Source organism: Mustelus asterias, chromosome 6 (assembly GCF_964213995.1).
Source record: "Mustelus asterias chromosome 6, sMusAst1.hap1.1, whole genome shotgun sequence".
Classification (NCBI taxonomy): domain Eukaryota; kingdom Metazoa; phylum Chordata; class Chondrichthyes; order Carcharhiniformes; family Triakidae; genus Mustelus; species Mustelus asterias.
In genome coordinates, this window is record NC_135806.1 from 71,463,868 (window position 1) to 71,485,654 (window position 21,787).

Genomic DNA, 21,787 nt, shown 5'->3' on the forward strand with positions numbered 1-21,787 from the left:
GATCACAGAGACAGGAGTTTGAAGGTTGGGGAGATGGAAGCAGCAGAGGGACGAAGTAGGTGATTTTCAGACAGGGCAGAAGAAATCAGTCAAGAGGGTGACAGAAGCAATTTTTTTGTTCATCAGAGGTAATTGTGTCCAACAGGAAGTAAGTTTTCATTTTTTTTTCGACAGCAAGTAATTTTATTCCATTTTTGAAGGGGAAAAAAAAAGATCAGAGGGGAAAATATTAGAAAACAGTTGTTTAAAACATCATGAAAGTGAATCATAACCACAGACAAAGAACTGTTCAATTGCATTAAGGAAAATAAATAAGAATCTAGGAAAAAAGGCATGAAATAACAAGCTGATAAACCTATGTTTGCAATTACATTAAATCAAGTTGTCCAAAGTGCACGATGTAATAGATGCATTAATGGCTATTTAAAATAAAGACTGACTATTGGTGGAAATACAAATGTTTTCTATATTGATCACAGAATGACCACATGTTTGAAAGACCTTAGAATATTTAATTTGCAGGCAGCACAATCCTATGTAAATTATTCAAGGAAAACATTTTGCTGAATTTTTTGGATTGCATACAGATAGAAATCCAGGACAGGACTCTCCTCCCCCATCTACTTGGGAAGAGCAGTGGAATACGATTGCTTCCCCGTGTGCAATTTTTTGCTATAAAATTGCTGAAAAAGTTGGTCTTCTAAATACACAATAAGAGAATGCCAAAGCATGGAAGAAAGTGCCATCATGTCCATTGCTTTCACAAATAAATAGTTGCCAATCCCAAAATATAATTAAGTAAAACTTCAAAATATTCAGCCTACACAGGCAGCTCATCAGGTACCGGCAGTTTACCACACCTAGCAAAATTGAAAATGACTATCCTCACCTCACATCCATACTTATCACGAAAAGGGTCAATGGATAGCAATATCCTTAGATGAATTTTCACCTCTGAGCCTCAGGCAGAGTACAGTTACCCTATCACCAATCCTGCTGAGATCAGTTAACTCAAAGTATACTACGAACAGAGCATGGGCCTTTCTGGCTGGACACCAAGCTAGTTGAGCATTTATCTGCTGAATCTTTAATTATTTATTTTTCCTCTGACATTTCACATGTGCCTCTTCTAAATCAGCACAGTAACCTAAAAGGAAATGAAAAGGCTGTTGCTATGGCTCATTCTAAGAACTTGTACCCACAGTTTGGCCTTTGGGCAAGTGAGTGTAAACTACCAGACTGCACATAGACAACATGTGCATTAAGGGAAACAAGTGGGGTAGACGGAGAGGCAATTTGTACCCAAGCAGTGAAAACCAAAATCACGTGCCAAAATCACTACTGGATAGGTAGATTGACAGCACCTACATTATTAGCTGACATATCAAATAAAACTTTTCTTGACAAACAGAACAGAAGCTGAATTGCAAACCAGGCACCATTCATAGTTAAAGAGGTAAGCAAAGATTATCAATGCTGCTTCAGTATGTCCAACTAAAATGATTTGCTTTAGCCCCTGAGCAGAGTTTAAGAGAAAGGCAATGACCAGGAGTACTCACCATCTTTACAAACAGTGCCTATCACACAGACTCCCCCCTCGAGATTGTATCCACTAGGACAGGTACTGCAGTTCCTTTCACCTTGACCAGTGCAAGTTAAACAGCTTGCATCGCACCTTGAAAAAAAAAATACATTTTGTTCCAAAGTCCCATTAACGTCTTCCTAAATACAAAGAAAATATGTGCAGGAAGGGAGGGGGGAATTTTCAACAGTAGATGGCTTAATCCAAAATCTTAAAAGGAAGAATTGTTTATGTCTCATTAGGGAGGGCAGATCACAAAAAGTATATAGCACCTGAACACAATAGCCCCCAAAAAGCCAGAGTGTTGTGATTCCAGCAGTTATGTTATGACTGCACCCACTGACTGCTGGCCCCACAGGTATTTATGATGTTGAGGGAGTAGTCTGCAGGAGCCAATCTTTGGTGTTGTGAGGACTTCCAGAATTCCCCAGAAACATTGACACAAGATAACATTGGCTGGGGTGTGTATTACTTGTTGCATAAGCGCCTAGTTTGTATGCAGGTTTTCCCCTCATGTTTTCTACATTGTTTCTCTCTGCTATATCTCTCCATTCTCATTCATGCCCATACAAAAGGGACCATGGATGTTTACAGCAAAAAGAGGCCACTTGGCCCATTGTCTGTGTGTCAGGTCTTTGGTGGGATTATTCCAAATTAAACCCATTGCCCTGTTCTATCCAGAGTTCCAGAGATGAGGAACTTCAGTTCCTTGGATAGATTGGACAAGCTGAGGCTGTTCTCTTTGAAGAGAAGAAGGTTGAAGATTTGGTGGAGGCATTCAAAACCATGAGGGATCCGGATAGGGTACATAGGGAGAAACTGTTCCCATTGGTGGAAGGATCGAGAACTGATTTAAGGGGATTGGCAGAAGAAGCAATGGCGACATGAGAGAAAACATTTATGTAATGAGTGATTATGATCTGGAATGCAAAACCTGGGGGTGTGGCAGAGACGTATTCAATTGTAACTTTCAAAAGAGGATTGGATTATTTCCTGAAAAGGAAATAAAATTGCAAAGCTACAGAGAAAGGTTGGGCAAGTGGCCTCACGGAATTGTTCTTGCAGAAAGCACAGATGCAACAGGCTGAATGGCCTCCTCCTGTGCTGTAATCATTCTAGTTTTCTATTAGAATAAATTACCAGTAAGAAAGTATTTGGCAGAAAATAGACCATTGATACGGAGTAAAATTCATATTCAGAATCTCAAATTAAAAATAGCTTTTCCTGTAAACACCCCAAATCAGTTTGATTTTTCATTCAACCATTCTTAATTTTTTCCTACATTACAATAACACCTACACTTCAGAAGTACTTAACTGGCTGTAAAATACCTTGGGACATCTTGAGGTTGTGAAAGGGCCTAACCCAAATGTTCATTAAAAAATATATATAGTTTAGTAGAAAGCAGCAATGGAAGTAGGCTGCACAAACAACAATTTTATTGCAAAACACTCACAACTTTTGTGTAAAAGGTATAGTTTGAAATTAAGGTAGAGGGGTGAGGTCACTGCCAAATCCTCAGACATCTGATGGCGTTGGCCTTCAGTAAGTGAAAGGTAAAATGTTCATAGTTAGCTATCCTCAAAAATGTAATGTGGAAAACTGTGCCGCAGGATCCACTGTGGATTTTTGTAATGATCCAATGCATTGCCTTGCAAATAGGCAGGAGACTAAGATAGGAAGAGGGAGATGAGCAATTAGAATAATTTCAAAAAATACTTTGACATTATTAACTGTTCGTTTTTTCTTAAATCACAACTTGCCTCCTGCATATCTTTTCTCCATGTTCAGATGGCAGATCTATGTAGTAGCCTAGACTGCAACTCAAAACACACCTCCACTCCTCCAGGTAGTAACCTGCAGCACACTGTGTGCAGGACTCTTGGCCTGGACCTGCAACACAGGACAGAAATGGTTACAGTAGATCCTCAAGATTCAAAATCAGAAGATCCATCTAACTGAAAAGTCACTCTTTGGTGACAACATTCCCCAGAGATTTCTCGGGTCCAAACCTTTAGTTCAGAGATTTGAATCCAGATTTGAAATGTGTAGGACTGTGTAATCACTGGACATATTATTAAAGATCTATGTAAAACATGTAAATTATTGATTTAATCAGATTTGGTGCATGAGTATTTGACAACAATTTCAGTCCACCATTGTCTATTTATATGACGTTTAAAGAACACCTTCTCCAAAATGGGCTTAACTTGTGCCATTTTCAAGCAATTTTTCCCTCCACAATCACTGTCTAGGGGAAGCAATGGCCCAATAGTATTATAGCTAGACTATTAATCCTGAAACTCAGCTAATGTTCTGGGGACCCGTGTTCGAATCCCGCCACGGCAGATAAAGGAATTTGAATTCAATAAAAAATATCTGGAATTAAGAATCTAAAGATGACCATGAAACTATAGTTGATTGTCAGAAAAAAACCATCTGATTCACTAATGTCCTTTAGGGAAGGAAATCTGTCATCCTTACCTGGTCTGGTTACCTGGAGAATTAGAAAATCAAAGTTAAAGGAGAGGGTAGAAGTGCAGGTTAATGGAGCTGAGGGATCAGGAGAGGTTAATAAAGTTTCCAGACCACGTAATAGAACAGAAGTATAGAAGGTGGCAGGAATCTAACCTCAGGCAGAGCAAAAAAGGTGACAAGTATGAGAAGGGAGGTGGTCAATGCAGGACTGAGTGTGTTGTACCTAAATGCGCGTAGTATACGGAACAAGGTAAATGAGCTTGTTGCGCACATTGAAATTGGCCGGAACGATGTTGTGGGCATCACAGAGACATGGCTGCAATCTAAATATCCAAGGATATGTGTCCTATCGGAAGGACAGGCAGATCGGCAAAGAGGGTGGGGTTGCATTGTTACAATGGCAGGAGTTTTTGAGAGTTATTCGAGAGGCACAACAGAAATTCATTCCAAGGAGGAAGAAACATGCTAAGGGGAGGACGAAGCATCCATGGCTGATGAGGGAAGTCAAGGACAGCATAAAAGCAAAAGAAAGAGCATACAAAGTGGCAAGGATTAGAGGGAAGCCAGAAGATTGGGAAGCCTTTAAAAGTGAGCAGAGGACAACTAAAAAAAGCAATAAGGGGGTAGAAGATGAAATATGAGTGTAAGCTAGCTAGTAATATAAAAGAAGCTAGGAAGAGTTTTTTTTCAATATATAAAAGGTAAGAGAGAGGCAAAAATAGCCATTGGACCACTGAAAAATGAGGCTGGAGAAGTAATAATAGGAAACAAAGCAATGACAGAGGAACTGAATAGTTACTTTGCATCAGTCTTCATGGTGGAAGACACCAGTGGAATACCAGAGCTCCAGGAGAGTCAGCGGGCACAGGCGAGTATAGTGGCCATCACTAAGGAGAAGGTTCTGGGGAAACTGAAAGGTCTGAAGGAGGATAAATCACCTGGACTGGATGGACTACACCCCAGGGTTCTAAAAGAGATACTTGAAGAACTTGTGAAGGCATTGGTGGTGATCTTTCAGGAATCACTGGAGGGAGGGAGGGTACCAGAGGACTGGAAAGTCTCTAATGAAACACCGCTGTTTAAGAAGGGAGGGAGACAGCAGATGGGAAATTATAGGCCGGTTAGCCGGATTTCGGTCATTGGCAAGATTTGAGAGTCCATTATTAAAGATGAGATCGCAGAGTACTTGGAAGTACATGATAAAGTAGGACTGAATCAGCACGGCTTTATCAAGGGGAGGTCATGTCTGACAAATCTGTTAGAGTTCTTTGAGGAGGTAACAAGGAAGTTAGATAAAGGAGAACCAGTGGATGTGATTTATTTAGATTTCCAAAAGGCCTTCGACAAGGTGCCGCATAGGAGATTGTTGAATAAGTTAAGAGCCCATGGTGTTAAGGGTAATATCCTGACACGGACAGAGGATTGGCTGACTGGCAGAAGGCAGAGAGTGGGGATAAAGGGGTCTTTCCCAGGATGGCAGCCGGTGACTAGTGGTGTGCCTCAGGGGTCGGTGCTCGGACCACAACTTTTCACAATATACATTAACGATTTGGAAGAAGGAACTGAAGGCACTGTTGCTAAGTTTGCAGATGATACAAAGATATGTAGAGGGACAGGTCATATTGAGGAAGCAGGAGGACTGCAGAAGGACTTGGACAGGTTAGGAGAGTGGGCAAAGAAGCGGCAGATGGAATACAATGTGGAAAAGTGTGAGGTTATGCACTTTGGGAGGAGGAATGGAGGTGTAGACTATTTTCTAAATGGGAAAATGTTTAGGAAATCAGAAACACAAAGGGACTTGGGAGTTATTGTTCAAGATTCTCTTAAGGTTAATGTGCAGGTTCAGTCGGCAGTTAGGAAGGCAAATGCAATGTTAGCAATCATATCGAGAGGGCTAGAATACAAGAGCAGAGATGTACTGCTGAGGCTGTATAAGGCTCTGGTCAGACCCCATTTGGAGTATTGTGAGCATTTTGGGCTCTAAGGAAGGATGTGCTGGCCTTGGAAAGGGTCCAGAGGAGGTTCACAAGAATGAACCGTGGAATGAAGGGCTTGTCGTATGAGGAACGGATCTTCCTTCCAAAGTGCATAACCTCACACTTTTCCACATTGTTTTCCACCTGCCACTTCTTTGCCCACTCTCCTCACCTGTCCAAATCCTTCTGCAGCCCCCCTGCTTCCTCAATACTATCTGTCCCTCTACATATCTTTGTATCATTCTACAAATACTTCAGCACCACTGCAAGCAAAGTGGGGCAGTGGCGGGGGGAATGTAATTGTTTCAGAAAACACACAGTTGCTTTCACTGAGCGCAATACCTGTTTTCACCCACCAATAGAAAGCTTTTTGCCCAGAGCTCCAATCAGTTTTCTGATGTGAGATCAGCAAAGGTTCTAAACTATTTTCGCCTCAAAGAAGTAAGTTGAAATGTTTCCGACATTTATTTATTCAGAACCTCAGTTTTAGCGACTTCCATTCTGCCCTAAAATTCCATCCACGAAATGTTGAGTTATCTTCACACCGTGATCTGGTAACTCACCAGAAAGATTCAGCTACGCAGCTTGGAATCCATCTACATGTTGAATAGGGATCAGTGTTGAGTCAAAGGTGACATCCAAAACAACTCAATTTGGATTTTGTAATCAAGTGTTCAAGCACCAAGGAGACAAACTGCTAGTAGACAACATTATATCACTTTTTAAACAAATTATGGAGGACAAGCAGTAGACTGGCTAAATGGGAAATCGGACTGGTTTTATAGTGCTGTATTGTTGCCAATGAGGTAGGTTATTTAGCCAGACAGGGATATCTCAATGAGAGAAAGTCTAGGATGTCAATACCGCATTCCAGGTAATATTTTGGATGGGGAGAGCCTTGTTCTTGACAGCGCAAGGAAAATGCAGAGGGATTCAGGAAAGAATTATCAGTTGGAGCCTGTGGAGAGCAAAGCATACAATGGAGGCAGCTTGGCTGACTGATGAAGACAGCTTAGATCCAGATTCGATCCTGTCCAAGAGAAACAAAAGGCTAGGACTGCAGCAAATAAATGTCTCATGCCTGGCACACTAATGCAATGTCAAGATCCTGCATTTTCTGCCAAATTAAAAGATATTCATCTGACTTAAAAATAATGCTCAAGAAATTATGACAAAAACATTTGGACATCAACACTAAATAAATAGCCCAATTTAGATCACCGAAATAAGATTAGCATAAACAGGAAAAATTAGTTGGCCAAACCAACTATTTTCTTTCACTCTGCTGTGCCCATGCCCACCCCACAATCCCAAGTTTTCTCAATAACACGAAAGGAGACACTGAGGCTTAAATAGCAATGTTACCTGCACAAGTTGCGCAGGATGTGTGACATCTCTCACATTCCCTGTTCAGTGAATTAAAGTAAGTTCCAGCGTCACAACTGAAGACACACTTTGGTCCTTGCAACCTGGCAGAAATAAGAAAAATAAGTCACCGACAATTATGATCTGATGACACCCAAAAGATCTGAGCCTTGATGGAAGATTTCCTATAAAAGGTTAGTTTTGATGATCAACTCAATTATCTCTGGGATCAGAAAGTTTTAAAGTAGTTAAAGAGAGAGAGAGAGAGAGAGACACAAGAGATTTGGTGACTTCTTCATTCAGAACTAACCGCTGGAGTAAAATGCCCTGTCACAGGAAGTAGCAGAGTTGAAGACCATGATATATTCCAAGGGAAGAACAACTCCACCTTTGAAAGGGAGAAAATACAGGGTTTCGGAGCAATGAGAACAATGAGATTAATGTTGAACCTCTGTGACAAAAAACCTCAAACATGATGCAATACATGGTCTGCTTCTGTACAGTGCTATAAATTCCTATGTCAGAGATGTGATAGTTTAAGCTGAAACCATGTGGTGGAATGTCAGCCTTGCTATTCTGAAATGGCAAAATTTGACTGTCAGCAATTTGACTTATCTTGGCTTAATGTTATATTCAAATCCAAATAATAGGACAACTGATTTGACTAGGGAGGGAAAGGGCCATTAACCACACCTTAGAAACTTTTCAGCATGGGAGTCAATGGGTTAATAATCAGGTGCAATAATTTCAGCCTTTTTATTCTTCTTCTTAGTTTAAGGTGTTGAGACCAATTGCATCATCCTTGCCATTGCCCTGTTAGATTATCTAACATGACGCACGTTTAGGATTAAACTTGGGAATACAGCACTGTAAATTTACCAAGGAAGCCACCAACACTGCAAGCAATTTTTAAATGAGGGATACTGCAATGCGAATTTCGTAAATTAGACCACATGTCTTGAGTGGATTGTATTTTGAATGACATAAAAAATTTGATTGTAGGTACAAAAGTGGACCACAAGAAAAATACTCATAAATCTAAAAACCTCTGTCATACCAGCAAGAATTAAGTTGAGCTACTTCCAAATTCTGAAAACAGACATTACTTTGGAACTCTATATAAAAATGTATTTATACAGTTTGTAAACCTTTATAGCTTATCTATATACTCACTTTTTGCTCTCTCTTACCTCCAATGAAAAATAATGTTCTTACCTCCAACCCTGCCTGCAATCTGTACAATGGTGAAATGCACTACATTTTCTGCAGTTTTCACTACATCTTCTACACATATTTTCATCTAGAAAAAGGACAAAAATATACAAGATAAACTGAAACTTGGCCTGTAGTGGTAGAATGGAGACGAGAAATTTGTAAGGCATAGAAATTATTCATAGCCTGTTCAGATCATATGACATTGTACCCGAGAACGTAAATTGCCACTTGTCTATTACTCGTTTGACTATTTTGCCATCTATGCATGGTGTGGTGAGAGGTTGCACAGGCTAAATAAATTAATCTGTTTCGGGGAAGTTCCTATCTTTTAGCATAAAGTAGCAGTAGTTGGCGGAACGTTACAGAATCTTTATTATGCCAACAGTTAATGGGGCTGATTTTAAACTAATTATGTTTTAACTTCAAAACAACCCTTTGATTCTGGGGCCTACATGACTAATTTATATATCTAATTGAAATAATAATGCTCTCACTAGACTTACTGGTTCCATCTGAAGGCCCAGTGTCTACAAGTTGTTTTTAGCCTTCTTTGTTCTGGAAACTACATGAATAATTTAAATCCCATATTGAAATAACTGTCGACCTTCTGCCTGTGTAGAGATAGGTCATCCATTGTTAAGGTATTCTGCTTTCTAACTGGACTTATTAAATAATTAAATGTTAGCCTTTGAATTGTAACTGCCAGTTTCTCAAAAATGCTTCTCTTTATCTACATTTAAAATTCAATTTCTAAACTAATATTTCCTAAAACATATGGATTATGAAATCATATATTCATAACATTAAACAGTGAACTCATGAACTAAGCGATCAAAAAGCTTAATCAAAAATGATTTCAAGCGCAACACAAATGATAAGGGAAACAGAAATCTATAGCTTAGTCTAGGATCGGATGTATGATTTGGCAATTCACCACACGGTCTGGCCTCTGAAAAGGAGAAAGCTCACATAGTTCAAGATCAATGATGCTGAACTGAACCACAAGAATAGCAATATCAGTCTGTTCAAGCAATAGTGGTGAGAATCAACATTGGAGGCATTGATCGAATTTAAGAATCTGAAGCAATTGCCAGTCAATCATCTGATTCAATCATTGTTTAATTAGTTTTCTTAAAAACAAGAAATCTTACCTTTATCGAGGTAGAAACTGTCTGAGCAGTTGGGTATACAGACATTTGTCTCTTCATTCAAGTGGTAGCCATTTTTACAGGAAGTGCACTGGTCACTACGGCTTCCTACACAAGTCTCACAGATTGACCAACATTTTTTACAGCGTTTCTTCTCATCACCAAAGAATCCTCTTGGACATTCAGGGACACACGTTCTACATTCATAGCAAAAGGCCACAATTAGACTTGTAATCTGCTACTGTTGCTTTACGGGAGGAACAGTGGCAAAAAATCCTCATTGACGCTACTGAGTTTTCAAACCCAAAGGAAGGAAGTGACCCGCCACAGAGAAAAGTAGACCATTACTGTGCTATTAGTCAATTCAATTTCAATGCTGCATTTAAGCAGACAACTCTAAAATATGTCAAAATAATCCAGCTGGATTATTTTTAAATAAATTTTCTCCGAGTAAAGAAACTTTCCCCATATTTTCAAACTCGATCTCATTGATTTAAATTTACATCCTCTGATCTTAGTTCCATAGATGATATTCAGAGGTCGCCTTATCTATTTCATTTATAAATTTCCTTTAAATAAAATATAGAATTTTTCCTCCATAATTAATGACCCACTAATGGAATTGCATTCAAATGAATTGGAAAGTTTCTAAGCCATGTGAACTTAGTACTTTAACTTAATTACAGAGAAAAGAAAATTACAATCCTCAATTATGGAGTTTCTCCAGGAAGGGGACACTGCATTTTACTGCTGGCGAAGAGCAGGAATTCTTTGGGCTTAATAGAGGATGTTGAGGTTCAGTAGCTCAAATGTCTTTGTACAAACTGGGTCAAATACACCCATGAAGCATACCTTTACTTCACTGATCTGAAAAATATTATGGTATATACAAAATTTATTAAATGACAGCATAACTGGAACAATCCTGATGCTGCAGTCTCAGATAGGCTCTTCTGGAGACCCCATTAACATATAGATATATGTTATAGATATATAGACCATCATCCCAGTACCAAAGAAAAGCCAGGCAGCATGCCTTAATGACTATCGTCCGGTGGCTTTGACATCATCATTATGAAGTGCTTTGAAAGGTTAGTCATGGCACGAATCAATTCTGGCCTCCCAGATTGCCTGGATTCACTACAGTTCACCTACCACAGCAACAGACTCACAGCACACGCCACCTCCCTGGCCCTACACTCAACCCTGGAACACCTAGGTAACAAGAACACCTGGGTAACAAAGACACCTTTGTCAGACTCCTATTTATTGACTACAGCTCACCTTAAACACCATTATTCCTACAAAAGTCATCTCCAAACTCCATGGCGTGGGGCTCAGCTCCTCCCTCTGCAACTGGATCCTCGACTACCTAACCGACGGACCGCAATCTGTAAGGATATGCAGCAACACCTCCTCCATGATCATCCTCAACACCGGTACTCTACAAGGCTGTGTCCTTAGCTCCTTATACACCTATGACTGTGTGGCCAAATTCCCCTCCAGTTTGATTTTCAAGTTTGCTGATGACACCACCATAGTGGGTCAGATCTCAAACAATGACAAGATGGAATACAGGAAAGAGATACAGAATCTGGTGAACTGGTGTGACGATAATAATCTCTCCCTCAATGTCAACAGAACTAAGGAGATAGTCATCGACTTCAATAAGTGTAGTGGAGGACATGCTCTTGTCTACATCAATCGGGACAAAGTAGAAATGGTCGAGAGCTTCAGGTCTTTATGTGTCCAGATCACCAACAACCTATCCTGTTCACTCCATGCCGACGCTATAGTTAAGAAAGCCCACCAACTGTCTCAGAAGACTAAGGAAATTTGGCATGTCTGCTACGACTCTCACCTACTTTTACAGATGCAGCACAGAAAGCATTCTTTCTGGTTGTATTACAGGTTAATAAGGCTCCCACTCTGTCCAAGACCGCAATAAACTATAAAGGGTCATGAATGAAGCCCAGTCCATCACTCAAATCAGCCTCCCATCTATTGACGCTGCCTACACTTCCCGCGCCTCAGAAAAGCAGCCAGCATAATTAAGGACACCACGCACCCCAGACATATTCTCTTCCACCCTCTTCCATTGGGAGAAAGATACAAATGTCTGAGGACACGTATCAACTGACTCAAGAACAGCTTCTTCCCTGCTGCCAACAGACTTTTGAATGGACCTACCTCGCATTAAGTTGATCTTTCTCTACACTCCAGATATGACTGTAACACTACATTCCGCACTCTCTCCTTTCCTTCTCTATGTGCAGTATGCTTTGTCTGTATAGTGCGCAAGAAACAATACTTTTCACTGTATACCAATACACGTGACAATAAGAAATCAAATCAAATATATATTTTAACCCCAACATAGTTGCTTATCTAGCTACAAGTCATCATTAACTCTACCTATTTTATGCTGCTGACTTTTTTAATGAAAGGCAACAGCTGTGTGTATGCCCAAACTGGTCAAATCAATTGGATACTGCCGATTTGACACACTTTGCACACTGACTCTGTAGTTTGGTCTAGTTTTATCTGAGAAATTAAACTTTTATTGAAGTTCCCAATATCCCCCGCAATTTAGTACCATTGCAGAAAAATCAGAAAATTACTGCCTCAAATCCTGGTCTCTGCTGCATTACTCTGAACACAGATGGGGCAGTGAGCTGAGTCAGAGCACAATGTTCTTGGAAAGCTATGGGTCAACTTTTACACGAGGGTTATGGACAAACTAAACGTAGTTTGGCCAAAAGTCAGGGGTCAACTTTTATGAGACCAACAATTACTCAAGTGCAATGAGTTGGGATCAAGGTAGGAAGCATTACCACACTGGTTTGGAGGAATAAAATCTGCCACACCTCACACAATGTTCTCCAAACTGTAAAAAAAACGTCAGCACATCATCTTGTAACAGCAGATGAGTTCTGAAAGCTGTGACATTTCCAATTTTGGTGGCCGCAGAAATATCCAACTACAGGTCAATTTAGATTATTTTTTATCTTTTGAGAGTTTAAATGTTTAACAACACATGGGGTGCAATTTACTCACCTCACTGCCAAAATGGCCAGACCATTAGCTGGTTGGGAACCCACTGAAGTCTCCAGCCGGCTTCAAAGCCAAGGCTCGTTAATTGATCCATGGCATTTGCATCCCATTTTCAGGTTTCCTGTCAATCAGGGTGGGTGAAATTATGCATCAATTCTGCCAAAGGAAGGGATTGAAGGGATCCCCAACATGGGTTAGAATAGGCCAATGGAACATGGACTTTTGAGGCTGCCAGTTAAAGGATCCTTGGTTGAAACAGAATTTAATTACTTATTATAATATTTAAATGCCTTACCTGACAGCCACATTGGCATTCTCTGCTCATCTTCAAACCTACCCATGAAAGCTAAAAAAGGGTGTGATTGATGTTGGCTTCCCAAATTGAAATCCCTTTTGGGGATTAAAATCACCGCACAAACTTAAACCATTGTTAGAATTATTCCTTCACCAGCCCCTTGGTTTCCAGTAAATTGACCTACCTTGTATTGTTTTTGAACTTGAGGAAATAATGCAAACAATCAATGCATTGATGAGGTCCAGGTCCATCACAGCCATTATTACATTCAGGATTACAGGATCCTAAACAATGAAGAGTTTAATTGATTTGATTAACTGATTTTATTTTTCTCTAGAGAAGCAGCATTTTATTTAGAAACCTTAAATACAAAAACTATGAATGAATATTAGAAGAAAATATGCTTTCATCATTCACTTAATTGAATAGAAAATACTAACAAAAGAAATTAAAACTAAATTTATTTTACGACTTGCTTGAAAAACGTAGGACTAGTATCATCTTTATAGACCCACAAAAACTGGAATTGAAATTCACTTAAGGCAGAGCCTGCATATTTGGTATACTTTGATAAACTTGGAACACAGATAATAAGCATAAATCAAGACAATCTAATGGCTTTAATCCTTGCAAAGAAAGATATCTTCATGGAATGGAAATCCCAGATGACAACAACCTGGTGAAACATGAATTTAATCCTAGTTTTATCAAACAATTCTGATTCTAGTTACCACGATATGTAATCACAATGCCTGCAATGAAGTGACTATCAATCTTTGGTATTTGATAGACTCGTGAAGATCCTACAGAACCTGGAATCATAAAAACAGAAACTTATGGCAAAGGCTGTGGCCATTTGGTTTGTCATGTCTGGGCCAACTGAAAAAGATCTCCCCAGCCAAACTCTACTTTCTAGCTCTTGGGTTATGACACTTCAAGTGCATATCCAAGTACTTTTTGAATATGATGATGCTTCTGTCGCTAACACCCTTTCAGGCAGCGAGTTCCAGGCCCCAAACTTTCTCTAGGTGAAAACATTTTTCAATTATCCCCCATCTTCTACCAATGTATTTAAATCTCTGCCCCTTAATTATTGACCTTTCTGCTAATCCATCCTATCCACTGTGTCTCGGCCCCTTATAATTTAATGCACCACAATTAAATCTCCCTTTATCCTCCCCTATTCCAAAGAAAACAGTGCATCTTATTCAATCTTTCATAATAGCTGTAAATTTCCAGCACTGGCAACACCCTCATAAATCTCCACTGTATCCTTTCTAATGCAATTACATCCTTCCACAAATGTGGTGACCAGAACTGTACACGGTACCCTAGCTGTAAACTAATTAGATTTTATGCAGTTATAATATTGTGCAACAATCCACAAACATCCTCACTTCTGACCATATGATAGAGGGAAGATTCTTGATGAAACAACTGGAGATGATTGGGCCTTGGACACTACCCTGACATTCTGGACTCCCCCATTGTTGAGGATAGCGATATTTGTGGAGCTTCCTCCTCCAGTTATCTGTTTAATTGTCCACCACCATTCACAACTGGACGTGGTTGGACTGTAGAGTTTAGATCTGATCCGTCAGTTGTGGGATTGCTGAACTTGAAGGAAGTGCAGTGGATGTTGTGTACATGGATTTTAGCAAGGTTTTTGACAAGGTCCCACATGGCAGATTAATCAAAAAAGTAAAAGCCCATGGAATAAATACAGGGTAATGTGGCAAATTGCATCAAAAGTTGGCTTAGCAACAGGAAACTAAGGGTAATGGTCGATGGATGCCCTTGCGAATGGAAAGTTGTTTCAAATGGTGTTCTACAGAGTTCAATGTTGGGACCCTTGCTGTTTGTGTTATATATTAATGATTTAGACGTGACCGTGGGACACAATTGGAAAATTTGTAGACAATACTAAGATTGGCTGAGTAGTGGATAGTGTAGAGGATAGCTATAATCTCCAAAACAATATCGATGGGTTGGTCGAGTAGGTGGTAAAGTGGCAGATGGATTTTAACATAGAGAAGTGTGAGGTCATGCATTTAGGGAGGTCAAACAGTCACAGGGAACATACAATAAATACAAATATACTAAGAAGGATAGAAGAAGAGAGAGATCTTGGCGTACAAGTACACAGGTCCCCAAAGACAGCAGTTCAAGTAGATAAGGTTGTAAAGAAGGCAAATGGAATGCTCTCCTTCCTTGGCAGAGGTATAGAATATAAAAGTAAGGATATAATGTTTGAATTGTATAAAATACTAGTGAGGTCACAACTGAACTATTACCACATTACAGAAAGGACATAATTGCTCTGGAGAGAGTGCAGAGGAAGTTTACAAGAATGTTGCCAGGGCTGGAAAAGTGTAGCAATGAGGAGAGATTGGATAGATTTGGCTGATTTTCCTTGGATCGAAGGCGGCTGAGGGGTGACTTGATAGAGCTGTACAAAATTATGAAGGGGAGAGATACAGTAAACAGGATAAAATTGTTTCCCATCATGGAGAATTCAAGGGACATCGATTCAAGGTAAGCAGCAGTAGGTGTAGAGAGGACATGAGGAAGAACTACTTTACGCAAAGGGTGGTGGAGGCAGAGACCCTAAACTCTTTTAAAAAGCACCTGGATCTGCACCTTGCATGCTGTAAGCTGCAGGGCCATGGACTGGGTACAGGAAGGTGAGATTGGAAAGGGCACCTGGGTGTCCTGGGGCTGGCATGGACAAGATGGGCCAAATGGCCCCATTCTGTGCTATAACTTTTCTATGGTTCTAAGGAATGACTCAGTAAAGGGTAAGGTCATGGACATGGTTTTAAGAGGACCATCATTGGATGAACAAAAGAGGAATCCCGAATTCAGATCTTCTATAATGAGGGAACTTGAATTATCCAAATTTACTCCCATTTATTGTGCATTCCTATATAAAATGGAGTATTGCCATGGGGGATCAGGGTGATCATCCTTCCATGTTTATGAAGTTGAATCCTGGATCAATTGCTTGAAGGTCATCCAGAGGTAGTGTAGATGAAAGAACTCACTCAAAGCTAGTTTTGGTGGCTGGGACTTGTCTCACAAATACAAGAGAAAGTGGGCCAATATCAGTCATGCACTAGAATTCAGAATACTCCACCTCTACAACAACTTCACCTATGGGATTGGTCAAAACAACCTTGGTAGAGGACACATATCGACTTCACAGGACCCATTGAAGGTTGTATGTTTCTTTTCCTAGTGGACATGCATTCAAAGTGGCCCAAAGTCAGGATGATGAAATCCACCACAACGGAAAGAACCATAGAGGAGTTGGACGAGTTGTTTGGAAGATTTGGATCACCTGAACAACTAGCCAGTGATAATGGGAAGCAATTCACATCTCAGGAATTTGTGGATGTTGACTGATGTTCATGCTGAATAATCATTACTGTTTAAAAGTTTGTTGTTGTACTAATGAATTAAAGGGAGAGGAATGTTATGTATTGCAAAGCAATGCATCTGTGATTAGTCGCATGACATGCCGTGATGACACCAGAGGCACTTGCAGGATTTTATCTCTCTGCTATGTTGGACTTCAATCTGGCAACAGCTGTTAAATAAATCTGCGTTGAGTTGGTTCAAAATAGTGCAGCACCTCATCATCTTTGGTCTTACTAATCAAAACAGCCAATATATGACAATCATCTAATGCAATTTGGGCTAGAATGTAATTCCACACTACCAAATTAGTGCATGTGCATTCCTTTGTGGGCGGGAAAGAAAAAAAGCAAGTGCAAATTAATGCATTGCTCTATCACTATCTAGCAAGAAAAGTAACTGGTATGAGTATTCCTTATCGTACATTTCAACTTACCAGTATATTCATCTGGGTAGTCATCAGGGACATAGTCTGTTGGGCTGGATCGCACTTTTGGCTGATCTAACCTCAAGTATGAAGAGGTGTATGGATGTGCTGATGTACCATGAAGTACGAGAGACCATTCCTTCAGCTTTCCTAAAAAAGTAAACATAATGACAATGAATTGTAACAGGTCATTGCAAGTATGGACTCATTCAAGAGAACTGTAGAAAATAGGCATCCATCAAACCTATATTACTTTCAACAGCAAATGAAACAAAAATACACAACTTCATTGAACTGGACTACAAAAGTTTTAGCATAAATTCCTTGGTATCTAGGGTCCCTGAAATCATTGATAATAAATGGAAATAATCCCCGAACTAAACTCTTGTGGATACCACTATCCACTTGCAGTTACTTTGGAAAAAACTACACTTAATCCCATTCTGTTTTAACAACCCTATTTTTTGCACTTTTTCCTGTTCTACCCTAATTCCATACTGCAATGTTCTCTTGTATTCTCCTTTGTAGGACTGGTTAAGGGCTTTTCTAAAGTCTGCATGTACTATATTTAATTAATTTTCCCTATCTATTTTTAATAAATTCTGAGAGGTTTATCATGCATACTTGTTACTTCTGAAATAACTTTATTTCACTTGCCACCCTACCCAGTCTGGCCTACGTATGACTATATTTAATTCTTAAAGGTTTCAGGAAAATGGGATGGGCATTTTATCACCCTATATTCCAAGAGCAAACAAAAACGTTAGTAGTGTTTATATTTTTCCCAATTGTTTCTCGGTGATGTTCTTATCCCATCAGGAAGATTCACCCCACTCCATGCAGCAAAATACTCAGTTTGGTAACATCTCCTGCATCATTAATGCTTAATCCTCAGATTTGAGCAATAAAGTTTACAAGGCTCGACCACTCATTACAGGGAAACTAGTGATTTTGAACAATATCTCTCAAGTTACTATTTTCAAAACACTCCTCGGAGGGTTTTTTTGCATCTTGTGGGCCCTATGATTGGAATTGCTTCATGCAGGACATTGCTGGTTGAACTAAAATAGGGTGATTATATTTCCGATTATATTTCAGGAGGCACTTATTAGAAATAACGTAATTCTGCAAAATTCAGCTTCAGTTCTTGTTATTTTTGTACTAAGACATTCTTCTCTGCCACATTCCTAATTTTACTCTTCAGTCTTCTGAAGATAATGGAAGTATTCCTACACCATGGATCATACCAAAGCTTCACAGATCAGCATGCGACAGGTTTTCAGGCTTGCGTGAATCATAGAATCCCTACAGTGCAGAAGGTGGACATTCGGCCCATCATGTTTGCACCAACCACAATCCCACCCAGGCCATATCCCAGAACCCTATGTCTTTACTGTTGCTAGCTCCCCCTGACATTAAGGGAAAATTTATCATGACCAATCAGCCTAACCAGCAAATTTTTGGAGTGTGGGAGGAAACCAAAGCACCCAGAGGAAACCCACACAGATATGTGAAGAACATGCAAACTCCACGCAGACACTCACCTAAGACTAGAATTGAACTTGGGTCACTGGTGCTGTGAGGTGGCAGTGCTAACCACTGTGCCACCATGCTGTGAGTAAAGCAAACCTCCCACGACTGGAGAAGCATTCCAACCCTCTCCCCGTTCCTTGTCCACATTGCAGAAATACCATCAGAAACTCAAAATGGCTACTAGTAGATTCGAATTTTCATCCATATTTCAGCATAGAATTGCCACATAAAGCAGCTGTGCCATGCTGTAGATTATTTCTTTAAAAATATATAAACTGGATACAAAAAAATGGTCATTTTAACAATCTCAAATTAAGAACAGAGTTTTTCCATTGTGTTAATTACAGCCATCACTGGTTAGCATGATTGATGTGTCTTTTGGATATTATTTTCTCTTCAGTCCCAAGTTCATAGGAAAATAAAATGTATTTTTTCACAGCTCCTTTTAAACTCTAACTGAACACCCTTTAGTGGCATCAGAAACATTTAGCATATGGTTTGGAATACAACGCAGAAAAGAATCAAAACCTGGCTCAACACATAACCACTTGCAAATTAAATTATTTGATCAAAGGCTATTGCTCAATGTATTGGCTGAAAATAAACAGATCTGAAGTGATTAAGAACACATTCCGAAACATTCTGGAAGAAATTACCTAGGAAACTCTGCCTGAGGGAACAAGATTAGACCTGACCGTAACACTTGATGTAATGGCACAGTTCATGAACAGGTGGGACCAGAACTAATTAAACCTTTGAGACTTAACCCATTCAACAGGGGAAATAACCTTAGTTGTTTCCCAATTTCCCCCTGACGCATGTACTCCTGCTGAGTAGTTTGCACTAACAGATCTATTTTGTAGGCAAAACTTTGTGCTGCAAAGGATGTTGTGGCTACTAGATTTTTTTAACCATCTGGTCAGGCATTCTGTGGCTTAGATGGAGCTTGGTACTCCCTGTACACTTCTTTGATTAATGGAAAATGTTTTTAGTGATGTTGTTAGGCATGTTGTATTATTGCCAGCAAGAATATATTTCTCCCTCCCTTGGTTTCTTAGTAGTGGTAGTATTATATTTCAGAAATAAATGGCAATCTGGTTTGCCATGTGTGCTGCGTCTCCCACCCATTTGTAATGTTCAAGCTAAGTAACAAAAAAGCATGCTTGTGCACAGAGCTTCTTTTCTAACCTCTAGCATTTTGTGACAAAACTATTGCTGCATTTATATCACGATACTGCTGGAGGATGCTTTGTCCATGCTATAGAATAGACAATGTTGTACCCATAGCACTGTGCAGACAAGGAGGCAGGCACTATTGCAGGGTACTATGCCATCTTTCAATGCTGCCATAAGCAGAGAGTTCTTTAACCCACCTTTGCAGACTCTGCGTTGTAGACAAGGCTCATGAGCAGAAATATTCATCTCGAGTTTTGAATATTTAACCTGCTTGCTCATGGTAAATGCTCTAAAGTTTTAACTTAGTTTCAATCCTGCTGCCAGTGTTTTAGAAGTTGTATTACTTGTAAACAAAATTGGTTCTTCAACAAACTTCTGATACTTAACAAAATTCTTTACAACTATTTAAATATAATTCATTCAGTTTTGAACTATTTTAGGAATCCATATTACGCCAGTAAAGTATTATTTAACAGAAGAAATGCAGACACTGAAAATTTTTAACTCTTAATAAGTCATTGTTGCGAGTACCTGGTGTTTTGAAGTTTCGGAGTTGGGAAGGACTGTCGTGAATTTCAAGAACCCAGTCGCCTGCTGCCTTTTCACCCCAGCAATGAGTTGTCATGAATTCCCAACTTTTAAAGCCTTCCATGGAATGATCAAATAATCTAATATGGAAACATAGATAAGAAGATCAGGAACAACATATAAAGGGATACTCTCATTTCCCACCAACAGACATATGGGCCAACAGCTGCAGTATTCTATTCTTTTGGCAAGAGCGCTGCAAAATGATTCCCTTCTGCACTACAGGCTAGAACAGAATGCAAAGTAGCTTCAAACAAATCCCTTCATAATTTAAGGACTGGAACTCAAGAACAAGCATTACAATTGGTCTCCGAGCCAACCTAATTTGCAAAATACAATATTTTAAGATACTTCTCTCACGATGAAAGCTAGCTATAGAATAAATAGTACACAAGCTAAGTTTTTGAGTTTTCTTGGTATGGTTGGATTACAGTGGTGAAAGTCTCAGCTCTTCAATAAATTATACCCGGAACAAAACAATATGATTCAAGTCAAGTATTTCTCTGTACTATGGGCTCTGGTAGCAAGTTGAGTAATCCGGGAGAAAGAACAAGGAACATTACTGTCATACTGGGCTTGGGACAACAGATGCTAAGATTGCCATCATCGTCATCAACAAATCTACAATGGCTGACAAGGCACATGGGTCAATAGGTCTCTTCCTCTCTCCCTTTTCTCTTGTTACCAACACAGCTAGCTACTGTGAGCTGATCCACCTAGGAGCCACTCGAGATAATGAAAAACATCTTGTACAGAGATTCATTGACCAGTTGCATAGAAGAGTCGCTTCAGCATAGGATAATATTGGCAGGATCAGAAAAGGGAGATACAATCCTTGTAATACTCCATACTGGATCTAAACCATAGGAGATAGCCAGTTTTCTCTGCTGTTGGTGAGTATTCTTTTCTAACTTGTTTGTAAACCACTGTATAATTAAACAAGTCAGTTTTCCTGACAAAAGTCACAATGACTTTGAGAGCAAAAGCATATAAATGGTAAGTTATGGAGAGAGGTAGCTGCCAGCCTATTTTTCATCCCCATGACATTTATTTCCCTTTGACCATCAAAAAAAATCATTACATTGATAGCAATGAAGCAAATCCAACATTGCTACCAAAACCTGTTTGACCAAAGCTTTTGACCATCTATCTCACGTGGGCCCAGTATCAAATTTTGTTTGATATCATTCCCATGAAGCTCTGTTTAGAAAATTGCCATTTTGCTTTAGCAGGAAGAAAATTGCCATTAATCAAACTCTCAAAATTCTACTTGAAATCCAAGTCATTGGGTATATGAACACTGTTCATTCCTAGCTGCACCAGTCCACATCAAAACAGTGTCATCCACTACCCAATCTAAACTTGTGTGGTAATTTCTACCATCAGATATGTGACAAAGCTTACTTCTGAAGCCTAAAACAGATAGATTATTACAACGGATGCAATTACGGAGATCACAATGATCATTAAACAATTGCAGGCCATTGCTGTTGAGCACTGTTCACTGCAAAGACCAAGTAACAGAAAACCATT

The 21,787-nt window shown here is 39.5% G+C and overlaps 1 protein-coding gene across 3 annotated transcripts in view; it reads right to left on the reverse strand.

The window, feature by feature from the left end:
* pcsk5b (proprotein convertase subtilisin/kexin type 5b) overlaps positions 1 to 21,787 on the reverse strand; it is a 337,923-nt gene that overhangs the window by 126,167 nt on the left and 189,969 nt on the right. For all 3 annotated transcript variants that reach the window (XM_078214531.1, XM_078214532.1, XM_078214533.1), the window contains exons 13-20: positions 20,198 to 20,334; positions 16,967 to 17,107; positions 13,298 to 13,397; positions 9,768 to 9,961; positions 8,617 to 8,701; positions 7,402 to 7,505; positions 3,346 to 3,475; positions 1,560 to 1,675 (exon numbers count right to left, since the gene is read on the reverse strand). In XM_078214531.1, the coding sequence (XP_078070657.1) occupies positions 1,560 to 1,675; positions 3,346 to 3,475; positions 7,402 to 7,505; positions 8,617 to 8,701; positions 9,768 to 9,961; positions 13,298 to 13,397; positions 16,967 to 17,107; positions 20,198 to 20,334 (1,007 nt within the window). The remainder of the gene's footprint in view (positions 1 to 1,559; positions 1,676 to 3,345; positions 3,476 to 7,401; positions 7,506 to 8,616; positions 8,702 to 9,767; positions 9,962 to 13,297; positions 13,398 to 16,966; positions 17,108 to 20,197; positions 20,335 to 21,787) is intronic.